General features: G+C 47.6%; 1 protein-coding gene across 1 annotated transcript in view; it reads left to right on the forward strand.

The window, feature by feature from the left end:
- The window catches only part of UROC1 (urocanate hydratase 1), a 55,634-nt gene that overhangs the window by 5,155 nt on the left and 31,535 nt on the right, over nt 1-18,944 (forward strand). The window contains exons 3-10 of the mRNA XM_066246416.1: nt 2,733-2,863; nt 5,061-5,154; nt 6,355-6,414; nt 6,748-6,876; nt 7,012-7,073; nt 15,945-16,011; nt 16,101-16,244; nt 17,359-17,447. Coding sequence (XP_066102513.1) covers nt 2,733-2,863; nt 5,061-5,154; nt 6,355-6,414; nt 6,748-6,876; nt 7,012-7,073; nt 15,945-16,011; nt 16,101-16,244; nt 17,359-17,447 — 776 coding nt within the window. The remainder of the gene's footprint in view (nt 1-2,732; nt 2,864-5,060; nt 5,155-6,354; nt 6,415-6,747; nt 6,877-7,011; nt 7,074-15,944; nt 16,012-16,100; nt 16,245-17,358; nt 17,448-18,944) is intronic.

The raw sequence follows: 18,944 nt of genomic DNA on the forward strand, positions 1-18,944 counted from the left end.
CTTTGGATCTAAGAAAAAAAAGACCACTGAGCTTGTTAGGCAAGGTGGGGGGTGGAGAGGTATCTAGAATATTCTACCCAACTTATGTGTCTTGAATATGTCTTGTTTCACTAATGAGAACCCACTCGTCCCATGCGTCATCCATCAGTAGGCCCCAGCCTCGCCCGTGGGAGTCCCTCCTACCCTGTGCTGGGCAGCGTGCCCTCTGGTGTGCACTGAGATGTGGGAGCAGAAGCACTTGTGTTGGTATTACCTGATTGGCATGCCAGCTGAATACCCCCCCCAGAGTGTGAATTCCCATGTGGGGCTTCCACTAGCTCTCCATGGTGGCATATAGCATTAAACTGCAGCCTGAAAACAAGGGAGTTGCAAAGCTGGGCATGGGCAGGAAGCAAGAACTGCTCCCCAGAGCCTGGGTCTTGAAAGACCAGGTGGGTAGAGGTCTGGCTCTGCATGCTGGGCAGTGTGTACTGTCTCATTTATTTTTTTTTAACCTTTTTTTTTTTAACAGGGACAGAGAGGGAGTCATCAGAGAGAGGGATAGATGAGGGATAGATAGGTACAGACAGATAGGAACAGAGAGAGATGAGAAGCATCAATCATCAGTTTCTCGTTGCAACACTTTAGTTGTTCATTGATAGCTTTCTTTTTTTTTTTTTTTCTGAAGCAGGAAACGGGGAGAGACAGACAGACTCCCGCATGCGCCCGACCGGGATCCACCCGGCACGCCCACCAGGGGGCGATGCTCTGCCCCTCCGGGGCGTCGCTCTGCGGTGACCAGGGCCACTCTAGCGCCTGGGGCAGAGGCCAAGGAGCCATCCCCAGCACCCAGGCCATCTTTGCTCCAATGGAGCCTTGGCTGCAGGAGGAGAAGAGAGAGACAGAGAGGAAGGGGGGGGGGTGGAGAAGCAAATGGGCGCTTTTCCTATGTGCCCTGTCCGGAAATCGAACCCGGGTGCCCCACACGCCAGGCCGACGCTCTACCGCTGAGCCAACCGTCCAGGGCCTGATTGCTTTCTTATATGTGCCTTGACCGCGGGCCTTCAGCAGACCGAGTGACCCCTTGCTCGAGCCAGCGACCTTGGGTCCAAGCTGGTGAGCTTTTTGCTCAAGCCAGATGAGCCTGTGCTCAAGCTGGCAATGTCGGGGTCTTGAACCTGGGTCTTCTGCATCCCAGTCCAACGCTCTATCCACTGCGCCACTGCCTGGTCAGGCTGTACTGTCTCATTTAATCCTTTCAACTACACAGCCCAGTCGACCGTGATGAAAGATGAGGAAACTGGGACAGGGATGACCTGCCCAAGCTCACACAGTGAGCAGGTAGCAGGGCCAGGCCCAGATTCAGCTGCGCCTACTGTTCTATGCTTGTACGGAGGTGGCCGACAACATCCCTCCGGCCAGCCTGCACTCACTGAGCCTCCTGCCCTGCCGAGGTTCCCAGGGTCCATGGGAACTTGGGTCATTCCCTAGGCCTGCCCAGGCCTGTTGCAATGCCTTGGGCAACTCCCAAAATCTGTCCGAACACCAGTTTTTTTCATCTTAATGCTGAAAACTACTCCCCATCTGAAACTTGGGAGTATTGAATGCAGGCCAGCAAATAGAGCTGCTTCTTTTTAACTGTTTTCACCCAAGAAATAATTACTACATGCCTATTTTGTAACTCTGGACATAGGGGATAAAGTTATTGAACAAAAATGGAAAAGAAGAGAATTTTCCTAAATTAAGTACAAACAAAATTGCAGCTAAAAAGACATAGTTTATACTTGATGTAGAATAGTTCATAGTAAGACATATCTAGGCTAAATCATGAAGTAATGAAAAATTCAATAGTGATAAAATCTTATACAGGGGAAATAGGTAAATAGATTTTGTGCTCTATTTAGGATTCGGGAAATATATACCCCCTTTATATTTATGGCACAACAGGTCATTTTAGAATAGATTAAATTTCTTACAGTCTTTAAATACATTTCATATAATAGCTGAGTCATTTCTATTAACTCACACAATCCAAAACCTGCTAATTTTGATAGAAAACTTTGTTGTGTTTATGAATTACTGGTTATCTGAACAATGTTGCAAAAAAGCATTTGACACCGTTAAACCAGGCCTTCCTCATCTCGCTCCTTGGGTGAGTAAGTGCAAAGACCCTGGAGCAAGACTGAAACCATCAGGGATGTCCAGAGAGGAGTGATAGGGTTGGAGGAGAATGTGGCAGTTTGGGCTCCTTTCCTTAGTTGGATCAAGAGCTCTTAGAAGGCTTCGCCTCTTTCTGGCTCTAGATTGTGGACCAGACCTTCCTGGATCTGGCAGAATCTCAGTCCCAGAGCTGCAAGTATAACGTCAGGCTACTCGCCCAGTTGGGGCCGAGTGCTTCTCTGCACTGGTCCGCGGGGCCCGTGGGCTCCTGGCAGGTCTCTTCTCACTCCCTTTGATTCCGCATCTCCCCTGTAGGCACAAACCTCAGGGCAGGGCCCCGTCTGGTCCTTGCCTGGAGTTAAGCAGCCTGGTCCCCAGTACACAAAGCTTTTCTTGGGAAGGCTTCATGCAGGAGGTGACGTTGTAGATGGGCCCAGGCTGAGAGCTCGGCAGTCTCTGGGCAGAAAGAACCACGGGTTTCTAAACGGCACAGGGGCAAATCCAGGCGGGGTAGGATGGATCGTCACGGAAGCTGTGAGATGCGTGGCCTGGAGCCGCCACCCCTGCTGCCCCTGACCACTCTCCTTCTCCAGCTGGCGCTGAGGAACGCCCTACGTTACTTCCCCCCGGATGTCCAGGAGCTGCTGGCCCCTGAATTTGCCCAGGAGCTGCGACTGTACGGGCACATCTACATGTACCGGTTCTGCCCCCGCCTTGAAATGAGGTGAGTGCTGGCGGGTGCAGCTTCAGAGGAAGCCTGAGTGGGAAGAGAGAGACCTTGAAGGGATCACGCCAGAGGTCAGGAGCCCCGCAGAGTCAGCAGGGAAGGGAAATTGAGACTGGCTGTCTATACTAGGTGGCCATAGATGTAGCATGCTGAGTCAAAGCCCCTCACACAGAGAAAGGAGGTGGCAGTGTTATCACCTGTGGGGCTCTGCATACTACAGTTGATGCCCCCCAAACTGGTCAGAAGAAGGGACAATCCTAATCAGATGGGTTCCTCTGGCCCACTGTCAAATTCTGGAGCCAAACTGTATACAAAATCCCTTTCTAAACCCTGTGTTCTGTTGTCTTGCCAGAGGGTAAGGAGAGATTTAGAGGGTGGCTCGGCCAGCGTCTTCAAATAGCTCGGGCTCGCCATCGTGCTGAATTGTGCACAGTCCTGGCGACCCTGCGGACCTGAGTGGCTGGGCTTCGCCCCATGTTGCACAGCAGCAGTCTGGGGTGGGGCAGGAGGATCTGCCTGTCATAGTTCCCAGATGCCACTGCACAGCAGCAGTCTGGGGTGGGGCAGGAGGATCTGCCCGTCACAGTTCCCAGATGCCACCGCACAGCAGCAGTCTGGGGTGGGGCAGGAGGATCTGCCTGTCACAGTTCCCAGATGCCACTGCACAGCAGCAGTCTGGGGTGGGGCAGGAGGATCTGCCTGTCTCAGTTCCCAGATGCCACTGCACAGCAGCAGTCTGGGGTGGGGCAGGAGGACCTGCCCGTCACAGTTCCCAGATGCCACCGCACAGCAGCAGTCTGGGGTGGGGCAGGAGGATCTGCCTGTCACAGTTCCCAGATGCCACTGCACAGCAGCAGTCTGGGGTGGGGCAGGAGGACCTGCCCGTCACAGTCCCCAGATGCCACCGCACAGCAGCAGTCTGGGGTGGGGCAGGAGGACCTGCCTGTCATAGTTCCCAGATGCCACTGCACAGCAGCAGTCTGGGGTGGGGCAGGAGGATCTGCCCGTCACAGTTCCCAGATGCCACTGCACAGCAGCAGTCTGGGGTGGGGCAGGAGGACCTGCCTGTCATAGTTCCCAGATGCCACTGCACAGCAGCAGTCTGGGGTGGGGCAGGAGGATCTGCCTGTCACAGTTCCCAGATGCCACTGCACAGCAGCAGTCTGGGGTGGGGCAGGAGGCTCTGCCTGTCACAGTTCCCAGATGCCACTGCACAGCAGCAGTCTGGGGTGGGGCAGGAGGCTCTGCCTGTCACAGTTCCCAGATGCCACTGCACAGCAGCAGTCTGGGGTGGGGCAGGAGGCTCTGCCTGTCACAGTTCCCAGATGCCACTGCACAGCAGCAGTCTGGGGTGGGGCAGGAGGATCTGCCTGTCACAGTTCCCAGATGCCACTGCACAGCAGCAGTCTGGGGTGGGGCAGGAGGATCTGCCCGTCACAGTTCCCAGATGCCACTGCACAGCAGCAGTCTGGGGTGGGGCAGGAGGACCTGCCTGTCATAGTTCCCAGATGCCACTGCACAGCAGCAGTCTGGGGTGGGGCAGGAGGATCTGCCTGTCACAGTTCCCAGATGCCACTGCACAGCAGCAGTCTGGGGTGGGGCAGGAGGATCTGCCCGTCACAGTTCCCAGATGCCACTGCACAGCAGCAGTCTGGGGTGGGGCAGGAGGATCTGCCCGTCACAGTTCCCAGATGCCACTGCCCCGCCCAGAGGTCACACTCAGTACGCATCCTTGCTCTTGCATGTGCCAGAAGCCCAGCCTTGTGTGGGACCTCTCCGGGGAACGGCATGAACCCAGTAAAGCAGGAACCACATTTCCTCTCTCCTGTTGGAGCCTGATGCCTGGTACCGGCTCTAGAATTGGTGCCCAGGGGCACAGGCGGTGTGAAAGAAAGAATAAACTGCGTCCAGAGTAGAGGCTTCTGGAAAGTAGATACAAGCTTTGCTTCAAAGTCATCATTCTCCCAGTTGGAGCCTGCCGAGAAGGGAGGGAGGGCGGCCCAGGGTGGAATGGAGCCAATGACCTGGACCTAGGAGGGTGGGGGTGCAAAGCATGTGTGAGCACCAGAGCTGGTTGACCTTGGTTCCGGCTGAGAGCTCCCAGGCAACTTTGGCAGCAGGACAGGGGGTCTCGCTGTCCACACCTGGGTGCCCTCCCATCGTCACACCCGGTGTCTGGACTCTCCCCTTGCAGGGCCTACCCACTGAAGCAGTACCCCTGCCAGACAAAAGCTGCAGCGGCCATCATGCACATGATCATGAACAACCTGGACCCGGCCGTGGCCCAGGTAAGAGCCAGGGAAACCGAAGCATGGGAGCCAGCTCTGTCCGTGAGAACTGTGCTGTGAGACCCGTGTGGAATTCATTGAAGATTTGTGTTTAGAAATAAGGATAGATTCCCAGATAGCACCAACGCCAGGACATCAACATTGGTATAGTAGGAACATGTGTATTATTAAATTTTTTAATAGCTACATGAAAAAGTAAAAAGAAACAGATTTAATACTGTTTTATTTATCCTGATATATCTGTAATATCATTTTAACATGCAATCAGTAAAAATATTATTGAGATATTTTACAAGTTTTTCTTACTAAGTCTTTGAAACCAGAAATGAATTTTACACTGACTGTGTCGATAGCCTTGCAGGTGTTAGCCTGGCCCCCTGTGCCTGTCGTGGGCCGCCTCCTGGAGAGCCAGTCTGAGCCTCAGGCCCCTTATTTGAGGAAGGACAGTACTTGCGGTGTTAGCCTGGCCCCCTGAGCCTGTCGTGGGCCGCCTCCTGGAGAGCCAGTCTGTGCCTCGGGCCCCATATTTGAGGAAGGACAGTACTTGCAGGTGTTAGCCTGGCCCCCTGTGCCTGTCGTGGGCCTCGTCCTGGAGAGCCAGTCTGTGCCTCAGGCCCCTTATTTGAGGAAGGACAGTACTTGCAGGTGTTAGCCTGGCCCCCTGTGCCTGTCGTGGGCCGCCTCCTGGAGAGCCAGTCTGTGCCTCGGGCCCCATATTTGAGGAAGGACAGTACTTGCGGGTGTTAGCCTGGCCCCCTGTGCCTGTCGTGGGCCGCCTCCTGGAGAGCCAGTCTGTGCCTCGGGCCCCATATTTGAGGAAGGACAGTGCTTGTGGGTGAATCTCTGAGGCAATATGGTCCTAGAATTTGACTACCCAGCCTAGTGAGAGCTTCCTGAGCAGTGGCCCTGCCCCCAAAACCTGATCACAGGTGGACCCCTGCCATTGACCCCAGACTGAGTTCCCAGAGTGACCCCAGACCTAGCTCTGTCCCTCATCCCAAGCCAAGCCCTTGCCCTAGTCACAGGTGGACCGATGTTCCTGCAAAGATGGCTGTCCCTGGACTTAGCCCCTCTGGCTTCTTCCTCTGCTGCACCCCTCCTTAAAGGGCTGTCAGCCACTTTGCCCCATACAGCCCCCTGCAGGGAAGGGGACCCGCCCTTCCCAGGCCACCATCTCAAATGACACCGTGTCGTCTACAGTTTCCCCAGGAACTTGTGACCTATGGAGGAAATGGACAGGTGTTCAGCAACTGGGCTCAGGTATGCAGAACATGAGGCCTGGACCCTGTGCCCAGACCTTTCCCTCAACCGCGTCCTCTGGCCTGGACTCAGGGCTCAGCTCTCTGCCTGCCTGCTGCCTGAGATCACAGCACGACAATTCGGGGATGTTGAAGGCCCTGAAGGAAGGAGTGGTGTTACTGGAGGCACCAGGAGCCACTAGGCTTGGGAGGATGGAGCGCTGGGCAGGAGCGCTGGGCAGGAGCACTGGGCAGGAGCACTGGGCAGGACCGCTGAGGCCGGGGAGCTCTGGGAGCCTGGGTGGTGCCAGGGGGCCCATGGTGGGTCCCCTCCATGCTTTGCTCTCCCCTGCAGTTCTGGCTGACAATGTCCTACTTGTCGCGGATGACAGAGGAGCAGACCCTGGTCATGTACAGTGGACACCCACTGGGCCTCTTCCCAAGCAGCCCTGGAGCGCCCAGGCTGGTCATCACCAACGGGATGGTGGGTGCTGGGGAGCCGGGCGCGGTGCTGGCCCCGGGGCAGCGGGGAGAGCCAGGTGCCCCTGACACCACCTACCCATCATTTCCAAGGGAGCTGTGCTGTCCCTAGCCCTTGGCTCCTGTCCCTCTTTTCCAGGTCATTCCCAACTACTCTTCCAGAGCGGAGTATGAGAAGCTCTTTGCTGTGGGGGTGACCATGTAAGTATTTCAGTTGACAGCTGATCATTTGGTAAATATCACATATTTTCACTTGCATTGTAACACAATGGCAGCAGTATTAAATACAATTTTGAAAAATACAATCACAGCACTGTAGCAGTTTCATATTTACATATTCCCTAGTAGTTTTGTGAATATGCCTACAATTTTTATATACTATAAGCAAATGGGCATACAATTTGAATCCTGCTTTTCCCAACATTTTATTATGAACAATTTGTAACATACAGAAAATTGAAAGAATTAACTGTGAATACCCAAAATTTCATAATTAATATACTACTAAACTCATTTTATCCTGTGTCTGTCAATCTGTCTGTCCCTTTACCCATCCATCTGTTCAATTCAGTTTTTTTTTGCTGTTCTTTTGTTTTTGTTTTTTAGAGAGTGAGTCAGAGAGAAGTATAGATAGGAACAGACAGACAGGAACGGAGAGAGATGAGAAGCATCAATCATTAGCTTTTTGTTGCGAGACCTTAGTTGTTCATTGATTGCTTTCTCATATGTGCCTTGACTGCGGGCCTTCAGCAGACCGAGTAACCCCTTGCTCAAGCCAGCGACCTTGGGTCCAAGCTGGTGAGCTTTGCTCAAGCCAGATGAGCCCACGCTCAAGCTGGCAACCACGGGGCCTCGAACCTGGGTCCTCTGCATCCCAGTCCGACGCTCTATGCACTGCGCTACCACCTGGTCAGGCTGTCCAATTCAGTTTTGATGCATGTCAAAGTAAGCTGTAAATATTAATTGGAATTTAATATTGTTCTTAAGGGTTTGTTTGGGACGTAAAATTTACATGTAATGACATGCACATATCTTACGTATATCATTTAATGAGTTCTAAGAAATGCATGCACCTGAGAAGTGCAAACCCCATCAAGATGCAGAATACTACCATTTCATTTGTTGTAAAATTAATACATGCTCCAGGTTGACTACTTTTCCCTCAGACATTATAAAAGGAGATACAATGTAAAAGAAATCCCTCTCCCATCCTAGACTTCCTAATTCACAGTGTCCCTTGTGTCCTTTAAAACAGTTCTTATGCATGTGGTTACAAATATAAATGATTAGACCGTGGTGATGGCTCCGCACTTGCCTCTTTGGCAATACAGCTTGGAGCCTGTTCCATCTCAGGAAACAGGGGTTAGACTTATTCTTTTTTTACCTGTAGTATTCAATGGCACCATAATTCATTTAGCTCACTTTCCTCCTGATTTGGGTTGTTGCCAGTTCTTTGGGAGTATAAAGAATGCTACAATGAATGAGTGCCCTTTGCGGATCTCTGGGAGTGATGATAACCACGTAAAATATGATCAAGTCTGTGGTATTGGGAACCTAATTAGTCAGGCCATGGGTGAATACTTTATAATATGATTATAATAGTCACCACCATTTGTTGTTCTAGGATTTATAGAGTTTTTTCTTTTTATTCATTCATTCATTCATTCATTCATTCATCCATCTTCTAATTGAGCTTATTGAGGTGACACTGGTTAACATAATTATTCAGGTTTCAGGTGCCCAATTCTACAACGCATCTCCGTACACTGCATTGTGTGTTCACACCTCCAATTCCGTCTTCGTCCACCACCAGTAACGCCCTCTGCTCTCCTCCATCTCCACCCTACCCCTGGCAGTCACCACACTGCTGTCCGTGTCCATGACTTATTTTCTTTTGTCCTTTTAGCCCAATCCTTCCACACCCCTCATGAAACTCCCCAAACAGCTGTCAGCCTGCTCTCTGTTATGAGTCTGTCTCTATTTTGCTTGTTAGTTCATTTTGTTCATTAGATTCCACATATGAGTAAAATCATATGTCACTTGTCTTTCTCTGACTGGCTTATATTACTTAGCAAAATGCTCTTCAGTTGTTTCCAAAGGTTGTTTCAAAAGGTAAGATTTCCTTCTTTTTTATGGTTGCATAGTATTCAATTGTGTAAATGTACCATATTGTTTTTATCTACTCATCTACTGATGGGCACTTGGGCTGTTTCCAGATCTTGGCTATTATAAATACTGTGTCAATGAACATAGGGGTGCATATATTTTTTTGAATCAATGTTTCAGGATTCTTAGAATATATTCCAAGAAGTGGAATCACTGGATCAAAAACAGTTCTATCTTTAATTTTCTGAGGAAACTCCATACTGCTTTCCACAGTGGCTGTACCATCTGCACTCCCACCAGCAGTACATGAGGGTTTCCTTTTTTCTACACCCTTGCCAACATTTGCTGTTTGTTGATTTATTGATGATAGCCATTCTGACAGGTGTCAGATGATATCTCATTGTGGTTTGATGTGCATTTTTCTGATGGTTAGTGACATTGAGCATCTTTTCATATATCTATTGGCCATATATATGTCTTCTTTAGACTCTTTAGAAAAGTGTCTATTTGGGTTCTTTGCACCTTTTTTAATTGGACTGTTTCTTTTCTGGTGTTGCATTTTATAAGTTTATTATAAATTTTGAATATTAATTCTTTATTAGATGTATTGGCAAATAAGTTCTCCCATTCAGGAGGTTATCTTTTCATTTTGTTGATGGTTTCCTTTGGTCTGAGAAAAGTTTTTAGTTTGATGTGGTCCAATTCATTTATTTTTCCTTTGTTTCTCTTGCCCGAGAAGATGTATCAGAAAAAATATTGCTACGAGAAATGGTCAAGGTTTTGCTGCCTATGTTTTCTTCTAGGATTTTTATGGATTCTAGTGTAATATTTAAATCATTTTTTATGTGTATTTTATGATTTTAGAGAGAGGAGGGGAGGGAGTGAGAGAAAGGCACACTGATCTGTTCGTATGTGTGCCCTGATCAACGGTCTAACCAGCAACCTCTGAGCTTCAGGACGATGCTTTAACCAACTAAGCTATCCAGCCAGAGCTAATATTTAAATCTTTAATTCATTTTGAGTTTATTCTTGTGTATGGTGTAAGAAGGTGATCTAATTTTACTTTTTTACATGTATTTGTCCAATTTTTCCAATACCATATATTTACCCTGTTAAATGTTCTTGCCTTCTTTGTCAAATATTAATTGACCAGGTAGGTATAGGTTGAATTCTAGACTCTCTATTCTGTTCCATTTAACTATGTGCCTGTTTTTATACCCCAATCATGTTGTTTTGATTACTGTGGCCTTGTAGTATAACTTGATATCATGTAGTGTGATTTCTCCAACTTTGTTCTTTTTTCTCAAGATTGCTCTGGAATCTTTTTTTGGTTCCATATAAATTTTTGGAATATTTGTTCTAGATCTGTGAAGTATATACCATTGGTATTTTAATAGGAATTGCATTGAATCTATAAATTGTTTTGGGTAGTATGGACATTTTAATGATGTTAATTCTTTCTATCCATGAACATGGTACATGCTTCCACTTATTAGTATCTTCCTCAAGTTTTTTTTCAATGTCTTATCATTTTCTAAGTACAATTTTTTTACCTCCTTGGTTAAATCTATTCCTAGTACTTTACTGTTTTGTTGCAATAATAAATGGGATTGTTTCCTCAGTTTCTCTTTCTGACAGTTCATTTTTGGTGTATAAAAATTCCATTGGTTTCTGGATATTAATTTTATATCCTGCCTCTTTGCCAAATTCACTTATTAACTCTAGTAGTTTTTTGGCAGAGACTTTAGGGTTTTCTATATACAATATCATGTCATCAATCAATAATGACAGTTTATGTACAATGTCATGTCATCAATCAAAAATGACAGTTTTACCTCTTTCTTTCCAATTTGGATGACTTTTATTTCTTCTTCTTGTCTGATTGCTGTGCTAGGACTTCCAGTACTATATTGAATGAGAGTGGTTGTAGCTAGCATCCCTGTCTTGGTTCTGATTTTATTTAAAAAAAATTTTTTTTGCTATTGATTTGGAGAGAGGTGGGGGAGGGGGAAGAGGGGAAAAGGGAGAGAAAGAGAAATAGAGAGGCATCAACTCATTGTTTTACTTAGTTGTTCCATTTAGTTGTGCACTCATTGGTGGCCTCATGTATGTGCTCTGACTCACAACTTCAGTGTACCAGTATGATGCTCTGTCCACTGAGTCACTTAGCTAGGGTTTGTCCTTGATCTTAAGGAAAACACTTGTAGTTTTTTCCCATTGAGTATGATGTTGGCTGTGGGTTTCTCATATATGGCCTTTATAATGTTAAGCTATGTTCCCTCTATTCTCACTTTGCTGAGAATTTTTTAACAAAAATGGGTGCTGGATTTTATTAAATTCTTTTTCTGCACCTACTGATATAAACACATGATTTTTGTCCTTCATTTGATTTATATGGTGTATCTGTTTATTCATTTATGGATATTGTACCAACCTTGCATCCCCAGAATAAATCCCACTTTGTCATGGTGTTTGACTTCTTTAATGTATTGCTGAATTCTGTTTGCTAATATTTTGTTGAAGATATTAGCATCTATATTCATCAGGGATATTGACCTATAAATTTTCCTTCTTTGTAGTATCTTTATCTGATGTTGGAATAAATATAATGCTGGCCTCATAAAATGAGCTTGGGAGTCTTCCTTCCTCTTGAATTTTTTGGAATAGCTTGAGAAGGATAGGTGTTAATTCTCCTTTGAGTTTTTAGTAAAATTCACCAGTGAAGCCATCTGGTCTGGAAGTTTTGTTTGTTGGGAGTTTTTTGATTATTGCTTCAATTTCACTAGCTATAATCTGTCTATTCAGATTCTCTGATTCTTCCAGATTCAGTTTTGAAAGATTGTATGTTTCTAGAAGTTTATCCATTTTGTCCAGATTGTTCAATTTGGTGGCATATAGTTCATAATACTTTCTTACAATTCTTTGTATTTCTTTGGTGTCAATTGTTACTTCTCTTTCATCTCTTATTTTATTTTGGTCTCCTCTCTTTTTTGCTTGATGAGTCTGGTTAAAGGTTTGTCAATCTTATTTATCTTCTCAAAGAACCAGCTCTTGGTTTCATTGATCTTAATTTTTATTGTTTCTTGTAAGACTTTGTTTCATTTATTTCTGCTCAGATCTTCATTATTTCCTTTATTTTACTCACTTTGGGCTTTGTGTTTTTCAAATTCCTTTAGAATTTAAAAGTTAGATTGTGGCCCTGGCCGGTTGGCTCAGCGGTAGAGCGTTGGCCTGGCGTGCAGGAGTCCTGGGTTCGATTCCTGGCCAGGGCACACAGGAGAGGTGCCCATTTGCTTCTCCACCCTTCCCCCTCCCCTTCCTCTCTGTCTCTCTCTTCCCCTCCCACAGCGAGGCTCCATTGGAGCAAAGATGGCCCGGGCGCTGGGGATGGCTCTGTGGTCTCTGCCTCAGGCGTCAAAATGGCTCTAGATGCAACAGAGCGACACACCAGAGGGGCAAAGCATCACCCCCTGGTGGGCATGCTGGGTGGATCCCGGTCGGGCGCATGCGAGAGTCTGTCTGACTGCCTCCCCGTTTCCAGCTTCGGAAAAATGAAAAAAAAAAAAGTTAGATTGTTTATTTGAGATTTTTCTTTTTTTCTTGAGGTAGGCTATAAAACAATGAATCTCCTTATGTCTGTTTTCACTGTGTCCCATAGATTTTGGATTGCTATGTTCTCATTTTCCTTAGGATTTATAAGTTCAGTCTCCTACATAATCCTCTAGAATAGGTACTCTTATTACCATATTTTGTAGACGAAGAAACTGAAGCTCAGAAACCCAATTCCTTTTCTGTCAGTCATTGGTAGTCATGCTTGCTGTTGTTAATATTACGAGGCCTGAGGAACCTCTGCTGTACCAGTGGAAGCAGCCACAGGGTCAGAGGAATGGGGTCCACTGATGGCTCCTTTACCTCTTGTGACCTCCAGCTAGTCACTGTGCTTCTGTTTCATAGATACAGAATGGAAGTTGAGAGGGTGGAGCTATAGTCAGATCTGGTCTGGCTGCACCTGACTGCTGTGGGCAGTTTAACTAAAGAGAAGATTGCAAATTGTTAGCGGAAGTAGGAAAAAGTTTAAATGTACTGCATGAAGAATCTGATAACTACGAACTAAAGCAAAGCCTTTTCACTATTGGGCTGACAAAAATGAAACTACAGATAACACCCAGTTGCTAAGGAGAATGTGAGGAAACAGGCAGTCACAGATTGTAGGTAGGGTCTAGGTCAGTACAACAGGCTGGAGGTGGCTGGGAGGGCTACATCTAGTGACTGGAATGAAGGAACTTTGACCCCACAATTTTACCTCCAAGAGTTATCTTGGGAGTAGCATGCAGCAGATCAGTTAAGCACAAAGAATCGAGTCAGAAGGTCTTAAAATCAGTTTCCAGTTCTGTTCTAGTATAACTTTGGAACTTGGATCCTATCAGTAAAGAAGGGATATTAGTAAGAGTATGAGAATTAATTTAATAATGAAGGTGACACCCTTAGCATGTGACACTCTGCTTGAGTGGAGGCAGACCCACCAAGGAGCACAGCCTAGGAGGGTCCGGGTGGGGGGTTGGTGGCTTCACCTGTCTCTCTAGATGAATGTTTATTATATTAACACTATTCTCTTATGTTGTGTTAATAGCCATATGACCTTTCAAGGTAAGGGTACTGCATCCCTACTTTTTGGAAGAGTAAACAAAGGTTCTGAGTAGTCCAATGCCTTGCCTAAATTAAGAGATAAGCTTGATATTTAGACAGATCTGAGAATCAGGATCCACCCCTGATCCAGAAGAGAAAAAGGGCTGGAGAAATTGTTGGCCACAGGAATCCAATAGAAAAGAGATATCAACTTGAAAGTTACAAGGGAGATAAGCAAGTGGCAGTAAGCCTTGATGCTCTCCTTACCTTAAGAAGAGTACAGCGTGACCTGTGGTGGTGCAGTGGATAAAGTGTCAACCTGGAAATGCTGAGGTTGCCGGTTCAAAACCCTGGGCTTGCCTGGTCAAGGCACATATGGGAGTTGATGCTTTCTGCTCCTCCCCCTTCTCTCTCTCTCTCTCTCTCTCTCTCTCCCCTCTCTATAATGAATAAATAAAATCTTTAAAAAAAAAGAAGAAGAGTGCAGTAGCCTGACCAGGCCTCACCAGGCAGTGGCGCAGTGGATAGAGCATCAGACTGGGATGCAGAAAGACCGAGGTTCGAGACCCTGAGGTCACCAGCTTGAGTGCGGGCTCATCTGGTTTGAGCAAAGCTCACCAGCTTGGACCCAAGGTCGCTGGCTCGAGCAAGGGGTTACTCGGTCTGCTGTAGCCCCACGGTCAAGGCACATATGAGAAAGCAATCAATGAACAACTAAGGTGTCGCAACAAAAAACTGATGATTGATGCTTCTTATCTCTTTTCGTTCCTGTCTGTCTGTCCCTATCTGTCCCTCTCTCTGACTCTCTCTCTGTCCCTGTAAAAAAAAAAAAAAGAATAAGAAGAAGAGTGCAGTTAAGGCAACAGCAAAATGTTGTCATTCCCCCATTACATTGCCATCAATTCAAATGTGTGATAATTATGAATAATGCCATCAATTCAAACAGGCATGGCCATGCATTGCTTGACAGTCACTTTGGAATCTGACAGTAACTTAATATTTTCAATGCTGGCATCTGACAACCCAGCACTCCTCCTTCCTGCTGTCTACCTAGGGAGGCAGATAAGAGATGACTCACCGCAGGATTATTCCCGTTATTCCTGTAGCAAAGTTGGAGCCATCCCAATGATCAACAGGGGAGAGAACATGCGGCTTCTGACGCTGCATCTACTTGGAGCCACACAAAGGAGCGAGCAGGATCTGTAAACGCTCATGTGGAAAGGGCCCCGCAGGCCTGTGTCTAGGGGGAAAACAAGCTGCAGAAACAACACCTGCAGAATGAGGCCATTTATGTAACTAACACTACGCATGCAAAACAACGCTGTGAATGGGTTCCCTGAAGTCTAACTTACACACGGCGCAGTGCACAAATCTGGAGCGTGCCTCGCTGTGCCAGCCCCTCCAGCTGGAGACCAAGCCGTCTCTGCTTCCCAGAGCTCCCAGCCTTCCTTGCAGCAGGCAGATTCCCCAGATGGAGGTCACTGAATGAACGTAACCCTGCAGAATGTACTCCTTCGTGGCTGGCTTCAACGCTGGGCCCGTCACACGCAGAATGACTATGTCTTTTTTCTTTTCTGTGTAGCGTTCCATTCCTGCAAGTCATTTCTCTTTCCTCCTGGTGATGGACTTCTCAGCTATTTCAGGGTTTGTGCACTGCAAATCAAGTTGGTGTGAACAGTGGTGCACATGCTTTACGTGAGCATAAGCCCGGAAGGTGGAAGTGCTGGGCCCTGTTCACCTTTTGTCAATATGGCTAACTAGTCCCCAGGGTGATTTTGCCAACAATACTATAGTTTTTAAAAGGACACTTGTTTAGCCTGACCAGGCAGTGGCGCAGTGGATAGTGTCGGACTGGGATGCAGAGAACCCAGGTTCGAGACCCTGAGGTCGCCAGCTTGAGCGCAGGCTCATCTGGTTTGAGCAAAAAGCTCACCAGCTTGGACCCAAGGTCGCTGGCTCAAGCAAGGGGTTACTCGGTCTGCTGAAGGCCCACAGTCAAGGCACGTATGAGGAAGCAGTCAGTGAGCAACTAAGGTGTCACAATGAAAAACTGATGATTGATACTTCTCATCTCTCTCCGTTCCTGTCTGTCTGTCCCAATCTATCCCTCTTTCTGACTCTCTCTGTCCCTGTAAAAAAAAAAAAAAAGGACACTTGTTTATAAAAGGTCTAAGAGGCCAAAGGTGACCAGAAATGGAGGGTTGTACCTTTTCCTAAAATGTTTTGTTTTCAAAGAATATGTATTAATGCACTTTGGGGTAATTAAAAATGAATTTTTAATCATCTAAAGTGGTTAGCTGGTACTGGGCTTACCCTCCTGCTTGCCTTCTCTGTGGTCAGGTATGGCCAGATGACAGCAGGCAGTTATTGCTACATCGGTCCCCAGGGAATCGTCCACGGCACAGTGGTGAGAAACAGGGGTCACACCTAGCCTCAGGGGATGGACGGTGGACATGCTGGGAGTGGACAGTGAGCCCCCAACTCCTCTCCCTACAGCTCACCGTACTGAATGCTGGGCGTCGCTACCTGGGCGTTCAGGACCTGGCTGGGAAAGTCTTTGTCACCTCTGGACTGGGCGGAATGAGTGGGGCTCAGGCCAAAGCCGCAGTCATCGTTGGGTGCATCGGTGTGATAGCAGAGGTGAGCAGGCCAGGGGAGCTGAGTCCTCGTCCCCATCCACCTTTCCCCTTCCTTCTGGAGTCACGCACCCTCACAGCCCTCTCTTCTTTCACCCTCTCCTGTGCCCTCTCCGCAAAGCCTCCCCAGGTAGGTTCCCAGGGAAGCATATATTGCTATCTCCTGCCTTCAAAGTGCCCATCATGTTACATGGTCCGTGCCGGTCAATGCTGTCCCATGAAACTGACCTTCTGTGGGCATCACTTCCGTTACCCCACAGAATGCCTGGGATATAGCTGAGGGATAATAAAGGTTTGTGAATAAATGAAGATAGACTCCCCCAACTCAAACATTTCACAGTCAAGTGGGGGGAGCAGTTGAATTGCCCATCAGTAGAGGGCAGGGTCGCTGCTGCTTCTCAGCGGCTGTCACAGCTTTCTCTGGCAGTGCCAAGGACAGGAACGGAGGCAGGCAGAGGAGGTGAGCAGCTCTAAGAAAAGCCTTGGCGATATACACCAGCGTGAAGTGCACTTAGTTGCTACTGTACCTGTGACGTACATAGCTGTACTTGTTAGGAACCCTTTGGCTGCAGGTAAAGAAAGCCGAGCAATGGCAGCTCACGTAAATATGGTTTTATTTTTCTCATGTAATCAACACCGTTGGCATTGGCTCAGAAGCTCAGTGATGTCAAGACCAATATCTCTAGATTATTTTGGGCTTCCCTGTGGGAACAAAATGGCTGCCCCAGCCCCAGACATCCCTTCTATATTCAAAGGCAGGGAGAAGGGAGAAGGAGAAGTACTAGTTGTGACTGACTCTGTTTCAGGGGGAAAAAAAAAGGCAGTCGCAACACTCTGGTCAGTATTGGATCCAATGGATGTTCTTACCCACCAGGGAGCTGGAGACAGTGGACAAGATATTTGTAGTTGGCTTGGACACGGTTCGTCTCCTGAGGCTGAGCACAGAGCCACCCTACACAGGGTCTGTTGATAGGAAGGCAGGAGGGAGCGTGGATATTGGCAAGCAGCTTCTGGTGTCTGCTCTGACACTGTGTTAGGAAAGTGGGGGCCCTACACGGGAGGCTGGAACCCAGCGGAGGGCGACACCCTGGGATGATCTGTGCCCTTCACGATCGCAGGTGGATAAAGCAGCCCTCATGAAACGTCACCAGCAAGGTTGGCTGATGGAAGTGACTGACAGCTTGGACCAGTGCATCGGGAGACTCAGGTACAAAGCTTGACCAGTGAGCATCAAGAGTGGGGAGACCTTGCCTGACCTGTGGTGGCGCAGTGGATAAAGCGTCGACCTGGAAATGCTGAGGTCTCTGGTTCGAAACCCTGGGCTTGCCTGGTCAAGGCACATATGGGAGTTGATGCTTCCAGCTCCTCCCCCCTTCTTTCTCTCTGTCTCTCCTCTCTCTCTCTCTCTCTCTCTCTCTCTCTCTCTCTCTCTGTCTCTCCCTCTCCTCTCTAAAATGAATAAAAAAATAAAATAAAATAAAAGTGGGGAGACCACAGCACGGGGCCCAGGGGCTTGCTTGTTCTGCATGGATCTGTTCAACGTCTGACATTTGGCCACAGATGGCCACCCTGCTAAATAACCACCCAGAGGTGGTAGAGTAGGAAGGATCAAATTTTTTTTTAAAGATTTTATTTATTGATTTCAGAGAAAGAGAAAGAGAGAGAAAAAAGGGGGTGGGAGGAGCAGGAAGCATCAACTCGTAGTAGCTGCTTTTCGTATGCGCCTTGAAGGGGCAAGCCTGAGGTTTTGAACGGGAGACCTCAGCATTCCAGGTCAAATGCTCAACCCACTGCACCACCACAGGTCAGGCAGAAGGGATCTTCTAATGTCTATTTCTTGCTGGTCATTATTGCTGGTGTGTAGGAAACCCCTAAGTTTAAGTACTTTGGTGGTCAAGCACGTGGTTCTAGCAGATTTTTCAATCATCCTCTCGTTTTTCCTCAATACTCAGCCACAGTTTTGCAAAGAATGTGCCTGTGTTTCTCACTGTTGTGACTTCGGTGCTCCTCACAGAGCCTGGCACATAGTAGGTGCTCATTGAAACCATCGGGGAAACATGAACCTTTGAAAGATGGAGGTTTCCCTCAGTGTGGCTCCATCAGTGTCAGTATAAGTCGGTCTTCCTCCCCACTTTCACTAAGATGGCCTGCGTAGTGTCCAGAGCAGCCGTTCCCTCCTGCTTGGTGTCATCGAGGTATCTTAGTGGGAACGAGGGAGGACTTCCCTGAGGCTGCTGCCAAGATGTCCTTTTGGAAGCAGGCTGTCAACTGATTTGCTTTACAGAACTGAGCCTGTGTGGGGAGGATGCGCCGGCGCAATGGCTCTCCGCAGCTACAATGTTCTAATCAAAGGGGGCTCATGTGAAAATGTTCAAGTATACACGGAATTTGATAAATATTCCTATTTCTAAGACGGGATATGATTTGACATAGATCTTTCTAAAATACTAGTTAGACCACGTTGCACCCCTGTGTGAAACTTTTAGTTAACTCTCCATTAATTATAGGAGAGCCTGACCTGTGGTGGCGCAGTGGATAAAGTGTCAACCTGGAATGCTGAGGTCACCAATTCAAAACCCTGCACTTGTCTGGCCAAGGCATATATGGGAGTTGATGCTTCCTGCTCCTCCCTCCCTTTCTCTCTCCTCTCTAAAATGAATAAATTAAAAAAAAAATCATAGGAGAAATTCCAAACCCTACTGTG

This window comes from Saccopteryx bilineata, chromosome 11 (assembly GCF_036850765.1).
Source record: "Saccopteryx bilineata isolate mSacBil1 chromosome 11, mSacBil1_pri_phased_curated, whole genome shotgun sequence".
In the NCBI taxonomy this organism is placed as follows: domain Eukaryota; kingdom Metazoa; phylum Chordata; class Mammalia; order Chiroptera; family Emballonuridae; genus Saccopteryx; species Saccopteryx bilineata.